Source organism: Chenopodium album, chromosome 10 (genome assembly GCF_948465745.1).
Source record: "Chenopodium album chromosome 10, dcCheAlbu1.1, whole genome shotgun sequence".
NCBI classification, from domain to species: Eukaryota; Viridiplantae; Streptophyta; class Magnoliopsida; order Caryophyllales; family Amaranthaceae; genus Chenopodium; species Chenopodium album.
The window spans coordinates 949,351-972,725 of NC_137843.1; the positions used below are offsets into that span (position 1 = coordinate 949,351).

General features: G+C 34.5%; 3 protein-coding genes across 3 annotated transcripts; all 3 read right to left on the reverse strand.

Annotated features, from left to right (window-relative positions):
- Positions 1-1,206: 1,206 nt before the first annotated feature.
- Positions 1,207-2,151, reverse strand: LOC145563020 (late embryogenesis abundant protein). The gene is made up of 3 exons (XM_081623429.1): positions 1,917-2,151; positions 1,456-1,592; positions 1,207-1,356 (listed from the first exon to the last, which is right to left on the reverse strand). Exons 1-3 carry the CDS (start codon positions 2,114-2,116, stop codon positions 1,283-1,285), a joined length of 411 nt encoding a protein of 136 aa, XP_081479555.1. The 5' UTR covers positions 2,117-2,151; the 3' UTR covers positions 1,207-1,282.
- Positions 2,152-5,374: 3,223 nt separating this feature from the next.
- On the reverse strand, positions 5,375-7,560 carry LOC145561844 (GRAS family transcription factor). The gene has a single exon (XM_081621963.1). It carries the CDS (start codon positions 7,461-7,463, stop codon positions 5,592-5,594), a length of 1,872 nt encoding a protein of 623 aa, XP_081478089.1. The 5' UTR covers positions 7,464-7,560; the 3' UTR covers positions 5,375-5,591.
- Positions 7,561-15,344: 7,784 nt separating this feature from the next.
- Positions 15,345-21,657, reverse strand: LOC145563022 (succinate dehydrogenase [ubiquinone] flavoprotein subunit, mitochondrial-like). The gene is made up of 16 exons (XM_081623430.1): positions 21,381-21,657; positions 21,084-21,254; positions 20,396-20,483; positions 20,088-20,234; positions 19,860-20,000; positions 19,399-19,484; positions 19,208-19,300; positions 19,025-19,088; positions 18,632-18,775; positions 17,984-18,171; positions 17,730-17,904; positions 17,459-17,629; positions 16,625-16,694; positions 16,396-16,516; positions 16,269-16,306; positions 15,345-15,885 (listed from the first exon to the last, which is right to left on the reverse strand). Exons 1-16 carry the CDS (start codon positions 21,489-21,491, stop codon positions 15,783-15,785), a joined length of 1,911 nt encoding a protein of 636 aa, XP_081479556.1. The 5' UTR covers positions 21,492-21,657; the 3' UTR covers positions 15,345-15,782.
- Between the last annotated feature and the right edge of the window lie 1,718 nt (positions 21,658-23,375).

Below are 23,375 nucleotides of genomic sequence, written 5' to 3' on the forward strand. Positions count from 1 at the left end.
ATCCTCTTCAACTTTCCGTCGATTTAAAAGTTGTTCTTTTAGTTCTTCTTCCTCTTTTCTCGATGCTTCTAAGTTACACTTACTTGTTAATGCCTCAACCTTAGTAGAAGTAAATTGTTCTTGGAGTTCCCCTATCTTAACCAATTTATTTATTATAGTTTCACGATCCAAATTATCTTTTGTAAGCTTTCCTACCTTTTGGTTCAACATTTCCAAACGATCCCTAGTAGACGATAACTCATTTTGAGTTGATGAAAGTTGTCCTTCAAGATGTCTGATCCTATTCCTAGCAGCGGTTGCTTGTTTATTCCCCATATTTTCGCTGAATTCGTAAACAAATTAAGATAAAAACACCAACTTGGGTGTCTGGTTGTATAACTTTGGAATTCAATAAAAAATTATCTAAGAAATGATTTTACCAAAAGTTGTTACAAAGATTTTGGTTAAGAAAGGAAATTTAATTTGGTTATATGTTAGGCATAGATAATAATGTACACATTCTTTCCTTGTGCATGAGTTAATTTCTAGATTAGAATGATAAATGATGAAACGTATATTCTTTTCCAAACTACTCGCCACCAGAATTGAATAATAAATTCTAAAATATGAATAGAAAGAAAACTTGATTAAAAAGGTCAAATTATGTAATAACAAATATACAATTAATACAATACAATTAAAATCCCAAGGTGGGCTATACCCCAACTAGACGTAAATTAACTTAAGTTGATTAAGTCTTAGAAAAAATACGTAAAACCTTTTATCAAATCTTGTCCATATCATTAATGCAACTTTAAGGACTAATTAGACCCCAACAGCCCAAGTACATGACTTCCTAAGATCAGAGATTCTTCATATTGATTCAATTTATCATCCTTAATTTTCTGGGAAATCACAAAAGATGATCTAGGATTATTCTTAGCATTTTGATGAATATAGGTAAATCCCTTTGTTACTCCGTACGAAGGTTTCGTAACGTAATACTCATACTATGGAAAGATACGAAGCTTGTTGACAAAACGATAAAAACATTTAAAAATGTTTACAAATAGAAATTAAAGTGAATTCAATAGTACAAGTCAAGTTGTTTCGAAATGATCTTAGTACATCATTAGAAATAAAAAGTCAGCAACATATTATGTAATTATATGGAGAACAAAATTAACAATACAAATTACAACAACATAATCTTGAGGCACATTAATTAAAATTTAAAAGTGCTGCTTGATTTTATATGGTGGTTGATCTTTTGTGCCAAAAGCCCAAAAGTAGTACTAGTAATCTACTTTGCTTGGGTTTGAATACATGCTTTCTCTTTCTCCTTCACTTTACTCCCTTGGTTGCTGTCATGGAAACCTGATATATAAGCCAATCAATAATAATGTCAGTTCATGTATTTTATGGCCTAATTATATTTTTTTATCTGTTAGTATTCAAACTTCATATTACACTGACCAGGATTCTGGGTGATTTTCATCTCAGCATTCCCGGCCTCATCGGCGAATTCGTTGTTGCCACCGTAAATTCCTCCAAACCCTTCGTCATTACTCCTTGTAGAATATCCTTGTCCAAATGACTCCTCCATTACATTCCTGTTCCAAACCCATACATATCTAACAAAATATAAGCCAAAATTCTCACCACAACATTTTATTAGATCAAATCAACCACAAAACATATTCAATTCAACCCATGTACATATACTACCTCCATTTCTTACTAATTGCAATAAAGGATATAATTTATAAGACATAATAATTTTTAAAAAAGAGTAGTATATAAGAATACATAGGGCTAATGTAATACATGTTATAAAGTAACATGTGCAAACACCCAAATGTATTATAAAAATTGCATCTCAATTATTAAAACAAGAATAAAATATCAAGAAAATAAATCAAAGAAAGAATACTTACACATCCTTATCCTCTTGATCAGGATTTTTGGTGTTCTTGTCCATGTTGCGAAAATTAGACTTAGGATCTTTACCACTACTAACCTGAACCAATCTCACACTACCAACTCCTTTTCTGCTAGTTACTGATGATAAACCAGAAGATGATGATAATATTGAAGTTTGTGAGCTCAATCGACCTAATTTAATTGCGTGATTCATTCCCTTTCTTTTCTTTTGATCTTTGTTTTTACTTTTTTCTACTTATGTTATAATCGCGATTTTAAAAAGTTTCTTATTGAGGGTAACGAAATTTAATTGCTGGACGCTAGAATGCTCAAGACAATGCCACGTCCTACTACTTTTCAACACGTGGAGTGTAGGCATCTACACGTGGCTAGACATTTCCAGATCCTGCTGAAGTTTCGAGATTTTCAAGGTAAAAGTAGTGGGACCCGCCCTCGTAATCTCGAGTACATTTTTTATTTTTATCTTTTGGATTTTTCTTTTTACTTGGGCCTTTTGACTTGGTTAGGCCCAAAATTATCGTGCTTCAGATGTCCAAAATATTTTATGGAAACTTTTTAGTATTTGGCCCATTATCAAGTAAACTGTACGTATGAAATGAGAGAATGAAGAGTGTACTCCGTTACACAATCTCCTTTACAATTCTACTTTAATATCACATGACAAAACACTAAGAGTGTGAATAAACGTAATAGAAACATATTTTATTATGAAATATATTGTTTAATAAGTCGATAGTAATATTAATTTTTTAGTATTTTTTTATTAATATTTAATTATATAAAAATAAGATTAAATATATCGTCATGTGTGTAAATTTAATTATGTTGGTGTATACACCATAGACCCATAGTTGATATACTTGATGGGTCTACCAAGCTAATGTGAATGAAACAATTATAAGTGGTAAAGAAAAAAAGTCTAAAGCATGAAGGGATTTTGGCCGGGGAAAGAGGGGAAGTGGGGTGAAGAAGGCCCAAACAATACCATTATTTAGGGCTGTCTCTTCATTTAGTTATTCCATTCTCTTTCGGACTTTCCACTCACCCGCAAATCACAAATGCCAAAATATCTTACGAGGTTTTGGACCATCAAGAGTACTACAAAAGACCATGTCATCCGTATTCAGCAACGCCACTTATGCAAATTTTGACAAAGAAAAGAGAAGATAATTGTACTTGAGTTTTGAGTAATTCTATCATTCCATCCTGTCAACAACAAATTGTATGATGCACTACCACTATGCAAGGGAGGAAGTAAAAAGGGAGTGTTGTGAGACAAAACAAAATGTCTCACAACTATTAAAAAATTAAAAAGGTACAATGAAGAGAGAGAAATGTGGAGAGAGATAGGAAGAGTGAAAAAGGTAGTGTGGGCTCCACTTCACGTGCAAAACGGACAAAAATTTGACAGGACCACTACCACTGAGTCTATATTTTGTTCAACTGAAACTCTAGTTGAATCTTTTTGAGTACCACTAAGACTATATTTTATACCACTGGGAGTGTATTTTGTACCACTGAAGTTCCAGTAGTATGATTTAAGAGCTCAATAAGTCATCTCTAAAATGACGTCTGAAATGCCTATATTACCCTTGTGAGACATAATTTATTTGTCTCACAACCCTCCGTTTGGAACACCTCCAAGGAATGAAACCCTAGTGAAAATTGAAAGCTCTTGTGTTGTGCATTTGTACATGTCATGTGATGATCCACATCATTATCGCCACTGGGATCACACGTATGTTGTTATATGCCACTTGAGCTAGATATTTAAGTTTTGATAACCAGTTTCAAGCTCTTAAAATGTTATTATTTCAAAGACATTTCTAAGTAAATTTATTGTCTTAGCTTATACTTATACGCGCAATATTTTATAATGTTGTTTATATAATTATCTCTTAATTTGGATTTTCTAACCTATTTCAAAACTTTTATTTCCTTCTACTACGTATATTAATAACCCGTCACTCATATGTTGTCCAGCCTTCACAATTTCAAACAAACATCATCGCCCTATACTGCATACTATAATGTATTGACGTCACTAAACTACCAAGTCCTTTCCATGAAATAAGATTAAATCCAAGCCCGGCATTTATCGCTCTCATTTTCCTTGGTGAAATATCCTAACCAAGATTTTCAATAACGTACTGACATGCAAAAAGCCTCAAAATCATTAGATCGAGACAAATTCTAAATTTAACACTAATCAAATAACAAATTACATGATACTATTAGTGATATATATAATGACTGATTTTTTTCCCTTTTCCCTTTCATATTACAAATATGTGGATATCAAAGAGAGAAAGCATCCATTATACGACTCTAAAGGATAGGATAAGTGGGGCAGAATGGCCAATTTTCCATGATAGACAAAGACTACCACTTAACCCATGATCAAAACTTGTGAGGATTAGCAAACCAGTAAGATTAAATTAGCCCCTTCGAATTTCAAATCCAATTACGACGAGTTGTGGCTATTTCCATGCCGATTGATAGAGAAATTGCGAAAAAGACGGGCGGCCGAAGAACTTAAAAATTTCATTATCAGAATTGATTGTCATAAGCTTTAGAAGATCATTAATACAAATGCAGCTGAAAAATGTAATGTAATGGGTCACCTTCTGATAACACTATTTATAGGAGCTTGACGCTTGAAAGGACAATGACTTTGATTTCTTCATTTAATAACCTTAGGTTGCCATTTTGAGTTCTGCTGTCTAGCCCTTAGTATCAAAAGTATATAAGGACCCCCTTTTTTATAGTTGTTTCCCTTTTTAATTGGCTCATCCTAGTCTTAGTATATGGATAGTGATCTTCCAACCCCTCTTATGAAAAATCATACACCTTATATCATAGAACCGCTTTCACCTGCTAAAACAAACTACCACCCAACTACTATTTTACAACATACAACTACTTTTAATTTTGATTTCTTCGGCGTGTTATGACTTTAATTTTGATTTCTTCAGCGTGTTATGACATTATCTAAACGACGCTAGGTTCTCCAAGCCCGGATTCTAATCTTGGAAGAACACATGACACATGCCGATGAATAATGTACATAGGCTCCATCCTGTATAGTAGCCCGGCCCCGAGCATATGGGGGACACAAGGCACATACCTACTCAAAATGCATGTAGACATCATTCTTCAATCCTTCTTTAACACCGGTAGCTTGTTAGGTACACCGAAATATAGAATACAATAGAGTTTGTGAAAGTCTTAGATGAACCCTAGCATAGACTTACAAATCAACACGAAAACCAAAGCATATGTCTTGCAACAAGAATACGGATTTGTTACTATCTTCATTTATGTAACCTAAGAGTAGAGGACTGTATTTAGCTAGACATTCAACTTTGAATGCAAAATGATGAAGCTTGCTATATATCACATCATCATCGAAGATTGGGAAACATGCAATTTAACACCAAGAGGGAAAATAAATACAAGTAAAACATTTGCATAACCCCATTTCATTCTCCCATATTCTTTTTACACTTGTATAATTGGACAATTTCTAGCCTAAAAATCAAAGAAAAACCACTAAACAAAATAAAATAATAACCCCATTATCCCAATTACATTCCTATATGGAAACCAAATAAGTAAAAAAAAAAAAAACCCTAATTTATAATTAAAAATAAGAAAATACTAGCTAATTAATGCCAGGAAGAAACAGAGAGAAGAGGGACATCATTCCAAGCAAGAGAAAGAAACCCTGGTGGAGAATCCACCAACTTATAGGATGAACTATAATTATAATTCCATAGCAATATCTTAGCTTGACTATTTGCATAATGGCTAAGTGTTACCGGCTCAAAACCGGCATTCTCCATTAATCCTTTCCATTCTTCTTTGCATTCCATCCTTTCTCTTCTGGTTCCCGGTAACTCAGGCCCAATTGACCCCATTATTCTCCGCCCGAATATCAACCTCTCTACCTGAACCCGGTCCACTGAATCCCTATCCATATTCGGCTCAAGCGACTCGAATACAGAGGAATAGTATTTGATTGCAGTTTTAAATCGGGTCAAATAACCCACCCGATTTAGACCCACTTCGTATTCACCCAGTGTAACTATCTTCGGGTTCAGTGATTTAGCAAGTTTTAGTGCAGCTTCTACTTCAATTGTTGTTTCATCTAAAAGATTATATAATTGGAGCATAAAGTTTACTGTAAGTACCTCATCCGGGTCAACCCGGAAATTTGACTCGGTCAACTCGTGGATTGGGGTGAGAACTGGTTCGAACTCGAAGTTGAGTTCTAGAACTTTCGCGAACTCTCGAAGACGGTTACCAGTAGCGAAGAGGGCACTCGCCGGAGATTCCCCTAGTGCTGGAGCAGGAATCCCGGAGATCCGAATCTTATTGGGCTTTCCGGTGGGCCGAGTTGCAAGGGCTTGTAAAAGAGCGGCCCATTGGACTCCTTGTACTATCCCGAAATCAACAATATGGATCTTTTCCGCTCCATCAGTGGCTTCAAGTATAGCTTGATTTGCTGTTAAATGCGCAAATTTAGAGAAAGGGCACGCGTCGTTTAATGCTTTGTATGACAGAGTACACTCCTCAGACGCCGTCGTTTCAACGATTGAGGAAGATAACGGAGGAGAGAGACGGCAAGAAAGAGCCTCGGTGAAGTAGAACGCAACTCGCTGAATAGGATCGCCGTGTTGTGAGACTGAATCTCTGAGTCTAACCAGTGATTTAACGGCACGTTCAGGGTCGGACTCCGCAACACGAGCACAATCAAGTAAAGCAGTGATTAATGGCGGCCATGAATGCTCTTGTTCTTGATCTTCTTCGGCAATAGCGGCGGCAACGGCAACGGCGTCGTTTTGGGTTTGAGGAGGTTCGAGTGGTTGCGATTGTGGGTCCTTTAATGGAGGAGAAGGTGGGACCCAAGGTTGTGTTGTAACGGTCTTATCTGCATCCGAGTAAATAACTCGAGTGAGATCCGACGGTGGAGAAATAGCAACATTGATCCGATTAGGACACGTGGCAAAAGGATCAGCATTAACACCACCATAAAGACTAAAATCAGCGGCGCCGCTTACGCCTTGCCACGCGTCACAAGCGGATTGGAGGTTAGACCCATCATTATTACCGGCTTCAACGGCACCACCACCAGCGCTCATTAAACTCTCCATCCACTCGTCAGAGTCAAACTCACCAGGCGCCCCATCGCAAAAATCGGCGAATCGAAACGACGTCGTAGAAGTGTGGTCTAACCAAGGCTCGTTGGCGTCAGGCGGTGGTGGGCCGACTTGGAAAGGGTCGTGAAAGGGCGGACCACCGGCGGCGAAGCCCAAAGGAGGTGGTGGGCTGGTGGACATGGGCGGAACAGGGGCGGCCCATGGGTTGAGAAAAAAGGGGTTATTCGGGGCGAGAAATTGAGATTGATGGTGGTGTTGATTATGGTGGGTTTGTTGTTGCTGTTGTTGATGTTCGTGTTGTTGTTGTTGCTGCTGTTGTTTGATGACTTGTTGAGCAATTGCCATGAGATTACCACTATCAGCGCACATGTAAGCCATTAGAAGAAGGGCCTAATGTTGAAGGCCGTAAAATGAACAAATTAGCATATGAGAGTGAGAGTGAAGAGGGGTTAGTGGGGGTTTAGGGAGGGGGAAGGAAGAGGAGAGAGAAAGGGGGATAAAAGAGGGGAGTGAAGTAAGCTTTAAAGAAGGGAAAAGGTGAGGGAGCAGTGAACGAGGCCAAAAACACTGATTAAACAACCCCCAAATCGATGTGTCAGTGGGCCCTACTTCTGTGTTCACCGGTAGTTGTGATCTAGGACTACAATTTTTTTATTTTTTGAATCTTAGGCCTTTTATCCCTAAATGTTGTTTCAATTTGTTTTGATGACTTCTAATGTAGAGCTTTGACTATTACGGGAGTGTTATGTTTAGTTAATCAGTTTATGAAGTACTTCGTATGAAATAGAAAAAATATGCACTCATTTTATAAGGTGCACTTAACAATACTCTTTAATCCTTATGATACAATGATTAAATAGTTGATTTTTTTTTTTACTATTAATGTTTTTAATTACATACAATTTATTAATTGTAAATTTTTTACAACTTTGACCATGGAAAATAGAAGGAAGTATGATACTTTAATCATTTAAGAAATGGTGGGCTAATTTGGTACTAGTATAATTTTAGTCAAGCAATATGAGTAAGGTTGATGTGTTATGAATTATGAAGTTTAGATTAAATCATGCAATAACAAAGCCATTAAGCATTTGGATTATGGACACCTATTGACCATCAAGAATCAATAGAGCAACACGTGTAGTCTATCAAAACACGGAGAGGGAGAGGGTGGGGTCGCCGGCACCGGGGGATGGGAGGGAGAGGGTTGTCACTGACCGCCGACAAGTGGCTAGGTAGTGGCAGTGGATGTGGGATGGGTGTGTGCATTATAAACTGGACTCACATGAAACAGTCTCACGCAAAACCTTCTTTTACATATATAACTCATGCTTAATTCGCTGATCTTACAATCTCTTTTTTGCGTCATATGGTGAAAAAAAAATGACTTTAGTGTATTTAATTTAAATTATTAAACCATAAAGCTTTATAAAATGGCAAAGGTACCTACTATTTGGTCAAAATTCTCCTCAATTCTTGATTTCTTTGTCAATATATAACAAACTCATTTTGTGTTTTTCACCATGTGCCAAAGTGCCAAACACCCCTATGATGTTTCACCAATGGCAATTCGGCAAGACGTAGTTGAGCAATGTATGGTAAGTGGTCATTCAGTCATTCTAGAACGGTAAAAAGTAAAATTTTCAACAAAAAAAGGGGATTAGCTCATGGTATTAGATAATTTGGTAAAACTTAAAGGTGGTGGGAGAGTGTTTCTATTTGGACGGCTAAGGGGCATGGTCTACTAGCTAAAAGGATGAAATTGAGTGGGGGTACTAAGTGGGGTCTATGCCAAGAAAATCTAAACCAACCGTAATGAATTAACTGAATTATAACTGTGGAAAAACTAATTTGAGCTAGCTAGTACTCCATGTTGAACTACTTTTGTGAGGGTATTACAAATTTACAATGTTTGCTTAACAAACATCAACAATGGAATGTATATTAACAAATCACTACAAGAAAATAACCTTTTCGTAGCGATTATTTTAACCTTTAGTATCAATTGTAATTGCAACAAAAAGTTTTCCCAACCAATGGTCATTCGATATAATATCCCCCGTTGCATTAGCCTACAGTAGTGGTTTTCAATATCGCTGGGGTTGGCCTCAATAATCGATACGAAAAACTACATCCAATCGTGGTGATTATTATAGCGATTACAATCGCTACAAATGTTGAACTCATTTTCTTCTTCAAAAAAAAAGCATGCATATGATCTTTACAAGATTCGAACATGGAACCTTAAACTCTTATATTAAATGTTTCACCAATAAGCTATGAAATATTTTATGTATTCTTTGTCAAACAATATTTATATATCTAGTGTAGAAAAGGCTTTTCGTATCGATTTTTGGGATTTAGTGGCGATTGTAAATGATAGGATTTCTCAAAATTATATAAATGTGTAAAAATAGTGTGGATATGCATTATTATGTTTTCCGTATCGATTTTATATGTGAAAACGATGGCGATTGTAAAATGATACGACTTCCTTAATTATTTCACAAATATACTTGCATATTATAGCAAATGTACAATCGCTACAAAATAATCGCTACGAAAAGACATTTTTCTTGTAGTGGATGTATATTCAGTGTAAGCTACATCGAAATAAAACATCTCTAGTATCGTTCATATGTTCTTATTTGGTTGCAAGTCATGCAACTAAGTAGAATGGGTCATAAATAAAATATAAATTGAATAAAGAAGGTAAAAGAGATGAAAGTTTTCGATGTTGTATCGTATACATGATCAGCAAATCAATCAGTCCCAACTTCTTTTAAGTGTTATAAACGAACCATATTCAGCTACAAGTCCAATAATATTTACGAACTGAATTTGTTATATACTTATCAACTTATGTTCGATCAAACAATAACGTAAATCAACGATCACACATCAATTTCATACAGTAATACTTTTAAGTGAAATATAACAAAAACTTCTACTCATAGAAGTTACTTAATCAAAATTATCTTTTCCTAATGACCACCCTGAAATAGCAATAAAAAGAAAGCAACAAAAAAGAAATGGGTAAAAAGGAGACAAATTAGAAGTCATAGTCCTTGCATGGTCCTGGTAAGATGTGAAATTTCAGCACAAAAATCAAACCCACTTTCTCTCTCACGATTGGTTATTTCATTTTTATCCCGTTAGACAAAGCACTAGTGTCAATCTAACTCATCTTACGCACATCGTATGCCCTCATTTTGCTTTCTCATACTGTTTTTGTTGCAATTATACATTATCACTGCATGGGATTACATACATGGCAATTGGCACTGCAACATCCTTATCAATATGCTACTTCTCAATTAATCCATATATGGCATTTAGCATTTCGAGTCGATCACGTGCAACTTGCAAGATTTTTTCAAGCTTTATTTAGAGATTTTAATCTTAACTACATGTCCATTTGTAGTAAACTTTACAATATTATAGCAATTGTCTTTTTTAAAAAACATTTAAAATTTCGAGTTTTGTAAGTTGTGCATATAAACAAGAGACTATGTATGTATATAAACAAAAAAAAAGTAGCAATTGGTTGTTTTATTGCATATTGGACTCAAGATGTTCAAAATGAGAACAATATTTCAACTTCATATTAGTATAAATAAATCAAGTTACTTGCTTAAGATTTTTTCCTTTCTTCTTTATTAGGAGTAGATGATGAAAGCTAAAGCAAATACTTCTATATTGCCAACAGAAGAAACGTATGTAACATATTTTAATCACTAGAGCAATTTTTTGTTTTTTAAAAAAAAAGGAAAAGACGTGGAAAAGTCGTCTAAAGCCGCAATAATTTGTTCAAACAATCAAACTAAGTCACTTTCTGGAACTCATCCTAACCGAAAGAGACACCAAGTTGAGCAACATGCCAACAATTTTATGAAAGATATACAAAAAGAAAGAACGAAAGAGCTCATTTTTATTGTAAACAAATGCAAGGTTGAGGATGTACATTAAGCAGAGAAATTCTCGTCAAACATTCAAATTGGTTGCTTTCTTGGTGTCGTATGAATGAGGTATGAGTTGTACACTTGTGCTACAAGTATCTCTAATTGCGAGGAGCTAAGTTTTGTCCGTAATGAGGATACTTAAGAACATTAAACTTGTCTCGGGGAGTTTTAGGAGAGTTTATTAAAGTAATGAACGAACTTCGTTTCTTTTAGACTAATAGACTCAATTGTTAGTACTAGCAATTTACTGTGTTTTTCCATATGACTTCACACTTTATTGTCAAAGTTTAAAATACTTCATATCGTCTATCTTATTGCTTAAAAGTTAAAATCGTAGGATATACATTTATATGAAGTGATAGTTTCGCATTGACATACGTGTCCAGGTGAACTGAGACACTAAAAAAAAAAAAAATTTGTTAAAAATAAGCAAACCTTTGTTCGGTCTTCTCAAAATAAGCAAACCTTTTTATTAACCCAGATTAAGTTAACTTTTATTGGGTATTTAAATAAGTCAGATGACCTACAACCTACCAAATAGGTCACTTTTTTCCTAATTCTAATTATTTTTTTTTCTTATTTTATATTTGATGATTAATTAAATTGTATCAAAAAAAAAAAAACCCACCGCATACCAGCGCTCCACCCCCATCCCCGCCAATCACCGCACAAATCACATCCCCGGGGTATCTAAAAAATTAAGGGTATTTTTTTTTATCTTGAAAAAGTGTTTTTTTTTTTTTAAAAAAAAAGTTTTTACAAAATTTTAAAAATTAATTAAAATAATACATTTTAATTAAATGTTTAAAAATTGGTCAACCACACAATGACATGTGGCATAAACAACCGGTTACACTTAAAAGAAACCAGTCATGACTTATTTTGAGAAAATACCCCATAAAAATCAACTTACTCTGGATTAATTAAAAGGTTTGCTTATTTTAGGAAGATCGAACAAAGGTTTGCTTATTCTTGACAAATTTTCCAAAAAAAAACAATAAGTACATCAGTACATATTATGAAGTGTAATTGTTCACATTTTTTTTTTTACACTTTATTATACAGTTTCAGTTATTCTAATACTAATGAAATGCAAAGGAAAATCTTTTGAAGTGTAGATAGAAAGTCCCGTTGAAGAAAGTGCAACAGGGAAGTCTTTAGTCTGAAGCTATGTCTCTTAATCTCCTATACAAAGTTGTATAGATTCTCTCAGAACCTTTGTTAGTTTAGAAAGTATAAAAAGTAATTTTAATGAAAATGTAGTTAACCTGCCCCAATCCCATGAAAAAACTAGTGAAAAATAAATGGAAAAAAAATATATATTAAACACAGTTACACAGTAAATAAAAGTGTAGAATTGTTTTATAGTGAATATTCAAAAGTTTTGAATATTGGAAGGAGACATAATAATTTTAGTGAGGAAATGAAATGTAATATAATATGACCTGCAAATTAATCTAAATCAGTGTGTTAGCTCTCACTTTCTGATGAGATTATTATATTAAAAAAATAATGATAATTGGTAAATGGTTGGTGCTTGCATTGCTAGTCAAAAATTAATTTACATTTGATGATTTAAAGATGAGAATACTTTGCATTGGGACACTTCAGTTCTACTACGAGTACTATATCTATGTAAGCATGTAGCAGTCATTTATGGCATTTCTCAATTATTGCATCAAGGGGATTGAATCGAGCAGAAGAACGCAAGTTTTCTCACACTGGCACACTGCAGTTTTTTTTTTTTTTTTTTCTTCTTCTTCTTTCTCTCTCTCTCTCTCATATACGGATAATATATTTTCAATCTGAAGTGACATCAACTTGTCACATACTCAAAATGGGTTGACTCGAATTGAAATTGACCTGAATTAAGATCAATAACAACTTAAATTGAATTGTTATAACTAATAAGTCTCGTGACCAAAATGGATTCTATCTATAAAACAACCTAATATGAATTAATTCAACCTAAAACTTAATCAAAATGATTTGATAAACCCTCTTTAACTTATGCGAGTGTGCTACATGCACCTAACATTTCCCTTTTCATTTAGCGAAAGGGGGTTTGTGACTTTGTGTACCTTAAGTAAGGTATTTAAAAACGATCATTAACATGCATTGAATTGTTGAATGTTAAAGCTTAAACATTTGGTCAAAGAAAATCAGAGTATATCTATTTTACATTACTCATATTACTAGTAAAAAATTTTATATACTTCTTTCCTAGGAAAGAATAGACGGTTAAAGACATGTTAAAAACATCATTTAAGGATACAACTTGAGAGATGTATGTGTATTTTTTATATTTTCTCAAATAAGTAATTCATAATTTAGATCACACTAATTAAATAATATATTTTCTAAAGCGATACAGGGGAGAGATTACTTCTAATTACTAGAGAAAGACGTTAGCACTTGGTAGTGGATGTCACTGTGCTTTTGACTATATCATTTAAGCAAATGATTGCTGTTTTTTATTTTTATTTTTTAATTTTCTAACGATTATTGATGATGGTGGTGAATTAAGTACTTATTTTTTTATAGCAGAAGAACTGAAGAAAAATAGTCGTTTCTCGTTTGTCAGCAAACTTAATAATTAAATCTCAAGACAAAAGTGTTTTTATTTTTAAGTCCGTAGCTAGATCGATGTCACTGACTCATTGTTAAACAGTACTACTTCGTATGATCATTGTAGTGTTATTGGCCCATAAACTTATCCAAGTTAATACTACGAGTACATAACTACTTGAAACAATAAATCAAAACTACAATTATCACACAAAATAACAAAAAGAAAAAGAAAAAGAAAAAGAAAAAGCTGCAGAATACAATATATTTTCCTTATTATTTTATATATGTACTCCCTAGTAGATTATAAAATCAAATTTAGGGGCCGTTTGGTAGTGTATTTTTTGGAGTGGAAACGGATTCGATTCAAACGAAACCATTACCGTGTGTTTGGTTAAAAAGCATGGTAACAATTACCATTACGTAAGGGTAATAGTTACCCCTCATTTGTTACCTCTTAAAAACTTAGGGTAACAAATACCCTTACCCTACTCAATCACAAAATTTCTATTCCTCTCCTTTCCATAGTTAAACCAAACATATTAAAAGGTAAGAGTTATTTGATTCCTTTCCCCTCTCTTATTTGTTTATTTTCCACTTCGTTTTCATTATCCAAACCAAACGCCCCCTTAGTAGACAAAAATGAGTTGTCCTAAGATGAGGAAAAACAAAGCCTAAATCGTTGCTAATATAGTCCATGTTACTTTGACACCCTTTATCTGGAAATATCCAAGGCTAAGACTATTTTAGAAGCACTCGAGCACTCTATCCCTTCGAAATTCTTCACGACTCAATCTGGCCTGGTTTATTTTATTGGTTTGAAAACTATATGCTTTATCTTCATAATTTATATACTATCGTATTGATTTAATTCTACGTGAATACGGTGCCAATTCGATGAATTCGGTGCCAATTTGATTTAATTTATTTTATGTTTTGCAGTCATCATCTTCACTAAGATACAATAAAATACCTCAACTCCCCCATTATTTCATCCACTAGATTTCCGCAAACTCGACTATCACAGAGCACTAGATCTGCTGATACCATTTTTAATTAATCACTTATATATGAATAGATGATAAAAAAATCATAGCAACAATACCAAGGCACCTCATTCTCATTGTTACGTACATGCTCTTCCTATAAACAAAAAAATTAACAAAGTACTCCGTACAAAACTACAAATGCATCACTAAATGAGCAAATATTGAACATAGTGTCCTGAACTCTTAATGGATTTTAAAAATTGCAACTATACTAGTAATGAAATGACTAGTAGAAAAAACCAATAAACTATATATTTCAATGAAATCTCTCTCTCTCTCTCTCTTTTTTTTTTTTTTTTTTGGCGGAGTAATTTCACTTTAATTTCAGTTGTGACAACATTGTAATATATAGTTTATTTGAGTATAAGCGTAATGATAGCAACAACTGAAATTAAAGTGAAATTCATCCACAGATTCATGCTTAAAATCAAATAAAAAGAAATCAAAGCAAATTAAATAATGGATTGGTGACTAAATTACAATGTTGAATAAGTTTATTACCCAAATACCCAGTATCCACTAAAATCATAAGGTAAAAGAAGTTCATAAGTCGAACATAGAATTATGCTCATACATCGTAAATCAATCAATTCATATGTAGGGTTTATAAAAGAGTAAAACTTCAATGCTAGAACAAGTATTCAAAAATATATATATATATATATATATACAACCTATAGTAGAAATTTAAAATTGTACCTTGTTGATACTAATATTCCAACCCTTGGAATCTGCCTTTATTGCAGCTGTTTTGCTCATATAATAACACAATTACACTTACAGAACAGTGATGAAGATCAATATTTTTGTTGCTATCATGTTTTTATATAGAAGGAAATGAAGCTTTTGGAAGCTTCAACGACGGCGAAATGAGAAAGCTCCGTGTCTCTCCTTTTTTTTTTCTCCAATTGTTATCATCAGCTTCATCTGGGTTTGGTTTATTTAATTTTTAAATGTAAACAGGTTTGTGGGCAAAGGTTTATTATTTTGAGCTGGGTTAAACAAGCTGAGGTAGACTGGACCAGGAACTAAAAACACATGAAAATTACAAAATTGCAACTGGTTGTACACCTTCCTAGATTTACCTGGGTACAAATAAGAATTTGCAGTGGGCTGAATCAATATACACGAGCCTTAGGAGGGAAAGACTCTACCTCGTTGTCCAATGTGTTCATGTGCACTGGCCGATAATCTAGTCTAACCCTCTCATTCTCCCAATATCTGCATTATTAAAAGAAATATGCAAGAACATACAGAATCATATACTACTCACAATCTAAACCAGACAGAAGCAGCAACTGTATGCAGGGAAAAAAAAAGCCAAGACAGAAACACTATATATACATGATGTTAACTAATTGTTTTGGTTGTGAAGCCGCAGAGAGAAGGACGAGAATACTCCAGACAAATATATGAGTAGTATAATTTAACAAGCTGCATGCAAAAATAATGATCCTAATGGTGGTGGGTGGACAAAGTTATTTCAGTAAGACGGGTGAAATGGGAGTACATTCTGTCCACTGTATTTCAGTAAAATGAGTGTTTATTAACATTCATTAGCATCCTTGTCATTAGAACAAGAGCATAAAGTGTAAATCACATACCCTAGAGTGTGTTTCATCCAGTTTTGATCATCCCTTGTCTGCAAAACAAAGTGAGCAAGAATGTCAGAAAACAAGTGCACTCCAAACATTTCATGGAAAGAATGAACTATATTGCAGCTGAACAAACCGTGAAATCTTCACGGGCATGAGCTCCTCTGCTCTCTTTCCTAGCCTCAGCAGAGTGCATAGTGATGCACGCATTAATCAATAAATTTTCCAACTCTATGGTTTCGATCAAATCAGAGTTCCTGAGAAGCAATGTAAAAAAAGATGCAATTAAATACTTTGATAAAAAATGAAAATTTAATGAATAACCATAAATAAACAAAAAATAAAAAATCAGATATCAGCCATACCATATCAAACTGCGGTCTTTGACTTGAACATCATGAAAACTACTCCATGTTTTATCAATCAATTGACAACCTGCAAATAATAGATACAAGAACAGAAAGTTACACATTGGAATTGTAATTTGCCATGGAGATCATCTGTTCTTGTGGAGTAAAAATAAGGCACATGATTTACGAAACCAAGCCCATATGGAGGAGGAAATACTATGTTTGACTTGGTTGTTAAGAAAAGACACAGCAAGAGAATAATTAAGTAAAAAATTTAGACATACAACCTTTTTCCTTTTAGTCTTGTTGTGGAACGTCAAGCAACCCTTCCCTTCCCATAATTAGTTCATTTTGTCTATCCAGGGGCAGGGATTATTAAAAGGCTTTAAAGCCTTAAAAAGGTACATAGCTTATAGCCACAGTAAAATTACTAAGACCTCCTGAGGATAAATCCTATAAGACAAAAGAAATTAGTGATCCTATATGCCAAAAGAAATCAGTGATCCTATACGCAAATTAGTGATCTCATATATGCCAAAAGAAATCAGTGATCCTATACGCAAACTAGAGATTCTATTGTATCAACAAAAATAAGCGATTCCATATTTCTACAGAAACTAGTGATCCTATTGCCAAAATACTTGCAACTAATTTCCATCCCAGCTTTCAAAAAAAAACCTTCAAGGACATATAAGGTTTTGACAAATCCAATAAATCAAAAAGATCAAGAAGCAAGTAAGCAATTACAACTACACATGTCAATATTTATGCCATATCCTCCCAATTGATACGAACGAAACAGGCAAGAAGTGAGAATCACCTAATACATAGATTATAAGCTTATTATACCTTCTTCCAATGTACTCTGTGTGCGGAAGACAGCAGCATTATTCTGCATAACTCGTTGCATATTTAAGCGGATTTGGGAAGTTGGAAGAGAACCGTTTGAATTTCTTAATTTGTCTAACCATTCGATAGTCTTCTCCCCAGCACCCTTAGGCAAAGGTTTCTGGTTCTCCCCTGCAGGATACCAAAATTTAAGTATCTTGATGGTACTAGATAGTTTAGCATTCATAATACAGGCAGTAGGAAGCAGAACTTTCTTCTGAAGTCCAATTACCTGGTTTATTGATCTTTGCAACTCGGTTGGCACAAGCTCGACCAAAAACAACAATGTCAAGAAGAGAATTTGCACCAAGACGGTTAGCACCATGGACTGATGCACAAGCAGCCTCCCCAGCAGCCAATAATCCAGGAACCACTGCATCTGGGTCATTACCTTTTATGGTGACAACCTGAGCAGAAAACCGTAATTAGACTCTTAAAAACTTTATAAATTTAACTATTTTAACATCAAGTTCTTAATTCTATTACCTCTCCGTAGTAGTTTGTGGGGATTCCACCCATGTTATAATGAACAGTTGGCAAGACTGGGATGGGTTCCTTAGTAACATCAACCCCAGCAAAGATAGCTGCGGTCTCAGAGATACCAGGAAGTCTTTCCTTGAGTACTTCTGGAGGCAAGTGATTTAAGTGGAGGTAGATATGATCCTTCAAGGGTCCTGTTAATGGCAGATTTAGCATAATTTCAGACTACGGCATGAGAGAGATGGCAGGTTGGGTTGACCAGATATGCAACAGATAACAAAATAATAACCAAAAACAATAATCAATTAATCAGCAACTAATTATCAAAGTAAACAGCAAAGAGAGAGAGAGAGGAGGGGGGGGGGGGTCACCAACAGTCATTCGTAAGACTTCTAACACCACAAAGAGGTCAAAAGTGTAAACCACTGCTATTGACTGGCAGATAGATCACACACCAAAAATTCTACAAACACCATATGTGGATACTGTTAAGGAAATCTGGGGAAAAAACAAGGTCTGTTTTACACAATAATGAAACCTAGATGGATCAACATCTTCAGGAGATTCTTCATTCCCTCCACAATTCCATATCTAGGTGCAGAGATAAGAGTAAGTATATTAAGCATATACAATAGAAGAGCAGATGCATCTCACCTACACCACGGCCTTCTCGAATTTCCATCGTCATAGATCTAGACACAACATCCCTGGATGCAAGATCTTTAGCTGTTGGAGCATATCTTTCCATGAACCGCTCACCCTCACTATTTCTCAGAATACCTCCTTCACCACGGGACCCTGGTAGCAAAGAAGAACATTAGATCATAGCCAATTAGCCACAATTTATCCATCTATTCTTTTTATCTGGATGCTAGGTGAGAAAGGAAAGCTCTCTTCTACAGCAATATTGCAGAAATAAGCAGATGCAGATGGAAAATGTTAAGAAAATTGTAGATTCAGGATTAAACTACAGATGATTAATCAACGTCCATTTAGAATGAGTGGACAGTAGAACAACACCAAATATTTAGTATGAGAAGAATCAACCTTCAGTGATAAGGCATCCAGCACCATAGATACCAGTTGGGTGGAACTGCACGAATTCAAGATCCTGCAAAACAACAAAATGTTAGCATAGCAGAACATCAAAGGTGTATCAATCATGTTACAGTAGCCTGCCAATGAGTAAGCATCAAGAAATAAGAACAAAGCACTGGCAAGGATTTTAACCTCCAATGGAAGGCCAGCACGTGCCACCATTGCATTTCCATCTCCGGTACATGTATGTGCAGAAGTTGCAGAGAAATATGCTCGTCCATATCCCTAAATAAAGGAAAGAGAGAAGTGAAATTTTATAAAAATTATGAACATGGTGTATGCAAAACAGGGAATGTTTTTGTACATTAATAAATTAAAGTTACCCCAGTAGCCAAAATTGTTGATTTAGAACGGAATCTATGCAGCGTCCCATCTTCCATATTCAAAGCAATTACACCTTGGCAAGAACCTAAGCATAATATCAATAATCAGAAGATTCACCACAAAAAGGAAAAATAAGCGTACCAAATGTCAAGCCCACAGGATCTATATAACAAAAAGGAGATGATGATCGTTAAATTCGCTTAATCACGGATTGCAAAGTGACAGCACAAAATAAAAATTGAAAACAAGCAAGAAGGATATTTCAAGATCTTATTCACTAAGCTGCAAACTCATAGTCTCAACAAGAGCACTCTCATCTATTCAAGAGCTTATCATCCAGAAGGATAATTCTCGCAGGAAAGTAGGTCATGTTTTCACAGGTATCAATTCCCTTGAGCCATACTTAATTTTGAAATTAAAATCAGTATAAATATTATGATTTCGAATGATATTATCTTGCCTTCATCATCCATTATAAGGTCCAATGCAAAGTATTCCACAAAAAATTGTGTATTATGCCTCATAGCTTGCCCATAAAGAGTGTGTAACAAAGCATGGCCGGTACGATCAGCAGCACATGCACATCGATATGCTTGCCCCCCTGTAGTAAGATGACAGGCAATGCAGAAAGTATCAGATATCAAATTCAGCAATTCAGAATAGAACTTGAACTTTTTTATCCACAGACCTTTTCCAAAGTTCAAGCTTTGACCACCAAATGCACGTTGATATATTTTCCCATCTTCTGTACGAGAAAATGGCAAACCATAATTCTCAAGCTCAATCACAGCTTTTGGTGCCTCTCTGCACATATACTGTATGGCATCCTGGTCCCCTGCAAACAGAGATTCCGCCTCATACAACAATCCAAGAGTTTCTACCGAGGAAACGACAGATTTTTCAAAGTAGAAATTGCAGGGTCTGTTTAACTATAAATCGGTAAAGGAGCATTTGCACTGTAACAAAAATTAAAAAAATGAGTTGAATTGCACGCACCTAACCAGTCACTTCCTTTCACCGTATCGTACATATGCCATCTCCAATCATCTTCACTCATATTACCCAAAGCAGCATTAATTCCACCCTGCACCAAACCCACACTTCAACTCATAACACATTCAACAAGTAAAACACAAAATTCTATAGCTACATTCAACTAATAATATCATCGATGACATGCCGGACACATTATAAAGCAACAGACAATTCAGAATCAATCAATATTCTACAGCTACATGCACTGAACTTGATTCAATGATTAACCAAATCATAAAATAATCTTGCAGTTATTTGTGTAGTATCACGTATTCACATTGTGTATACACGTGAGAGTGAGAGATAGCTCTAACTAGTTAGAATTCCCCTCCCGTTCCAAGTGACCCTGGATTGATTCTCATCACTCGCCCTTGTGGCTCTCTTAACACAAAAAACATTGCGTATACACATAAAATACATAATCATAGTATATACACCTCAAAAATCACAATAAATTCTTCGGAAACATGAATATAAAAATTCTTGCACTGTTATATAGTAAAATAACATATCAAATTACATCACCGCAGAATAAAAATGTTTTATCTAATCGAATTTCGGCAAGTTTTTCTAATTCAACCAGCTCCAATTACAATGAATAATTACAATCGAAGTTAACAAAACGAATAAATAAAATAATTAAATAAACCTGAGCAGCGACGGTGTGAGAACGAGTAGGAAAAAGCTTAGTGATGCAAGCGGTATTGAATCCGTGTTCGGATAATCCGATAGCGGCTCTTAATCCGGCGCCACCAGCTCCGACGACCACCGCATCGTAGGTGTGGTCCACCACCGTGTAACTGGAACCACCAACAGCACTCTGCAATAATTTCATCAATTAATCATAAAAAAAATTGATTGAATTTTGAAGATCGCAAAATTGAAAATGAAATTAATAAGGAGATTATCAATATTCTGAAACCTAAAAATGCAGAGAAAAACTTACAGATTGAGAGGAGAAGAATCTTGGAAAGAGAGAATGAGAGAAGATTGGAGATGATTTCGAGGTGTTGTTCCATGAATGAGATCGAAGACCTCGCGAAACGCACCGCCACATCTTTAATCTTGTTGTTGTTAAATTTATGTTAGAAGTGAAATGAGGAATTCCCGTTATTTAAATGTATTGTGGGTTCTGAAAGAGGAGGGAGAGAGGGAGGGAAAGATAGGAGGCCAAATTGCAAAAATTAGTAGTGTAGTCGTAGTTTCGCAGGTTTAATGGTATGTTTAATTTGATGATGGTGGTGAATACATGACGTGTATAACTTAATGGAAATGTTTGTTTACAGAATTACAGGCTTGTAGCCATTGGTTGGTAGTTTAGTACTACATTTACCATTTTGCCCATAGCAAACTTTTTTTTTTTTTTAGGAGGAAAACTAAAAATTAAATATAGTAAATCTATTTTGATTAATGAAATAAATTTTTGTACCAAACTTGTTAGGACTTAGGAGTAATTGGTTTGAGATTATCTTGTAATTTTGAGGTTATCAGGTTGAATTCTTTTAACAGAGAGAAAAATATTCACTTATTTCTAGCATTATTATCATTGTCTTAGAACATGCACTTTGAATTTTATATACGTGTAATACTTTTTTTCAAAATGGTTAAGAGTGTGTTACGTAGGGTTAGAAAAATTTTAGGGAGGGAATGCTATTATAATCACAAAGTAACATATGCTTCATATATGGCTGAAGGTCTTATGCTTGACATATGATTAATTGTTCTTATTTTTTTTAAAAAAAAAATCAAGTATCTAGTTAGTAAATAACAACAAAGGTTTTATTGTTCAATAGAGCATCAACACAACAATGTAAACAAAATTTATATCATAGTGTTAAATTACATCATTGATTACATGTCTAGGAATACATAATGAGTCCAAATATTACTAATACTAGTATTTCAATTGTACTCCGTATATTATACTGAGTATCAAAAAATCGAGAAGAAGGGCAAATTAAGAATTTCAAATAGTTTGTTTTCCAAAATAATGAAAGATTTGCTGTAATGGATTAGGTATAATCAGAAAATGGCACCGCCTCAGAGAAGAAAATAAATGGTGCGAATAAGAGCAGCAGATCAAAGGTTCAAAGTTGAAAAAAGGACTTGCTGTCTAAATAATGGCCACTACATGGTCAGATGCATATTCAAAATGAACGTGTCTTCTCTCATAACCAGTGACAACAATTCGCATCCCATAAGTAAAGCAAAGGATTCCCCCCAAATAAAATGGAGTAACGTTTTCTGTTTTTGCATCTTATTATTTCCAGATTGTTCTTGTTTTTCTTTTGCTTTCGGCAGTCAAACTTTAAAATTTGGTGGCACAAACTATAAGTGCCTAAAAAAGGGCCTATGAACTGGGTTTAAACTTTGGGCCTTTACTTTGAGAAATTTGGGCTTATACCTCTTAAAGTAGGTGAGGTTTACCAGAGCTTTCTACCCATTGACAGGGTGGGCTAAGCCCATATTGGTAGTTAAAATTCATCTAAAGTTCTAAACTTGAATTGGAAAGTTGATTAAAGTTAGTGACCCACTATCAGGTTTTGGGTTAATGCCTAATGGTAAGAATTAAGGTAAAGATATTGTATTAGAGTTTCTTAGGTATCGTTATCTATTGTAAGTTTATTCTTCGTTATATTTATACTTCGTAATATATAGTGGATGCCGTTTAAGTGAATTAACACAACTAGTTCGAGTTTTAGGGGGGTGATACCTAAAACCCGGGATCAAATTCTGTCTACATAATTGCATGTTTGTTTTTTTTATAATAGTACGTTAATTTTGTAATAAGGGTAAAATTTATTGAATGCACACTTTACTACATAGTTATACTTCTCTAGCATAAGAAAAAAGGGTGTATATAGACATAGTTATATTCCTCATTGCAAAAATCTTGATAACTTTTGAATCATTGATCAATTGAATGTTTCTCGAACTTAAG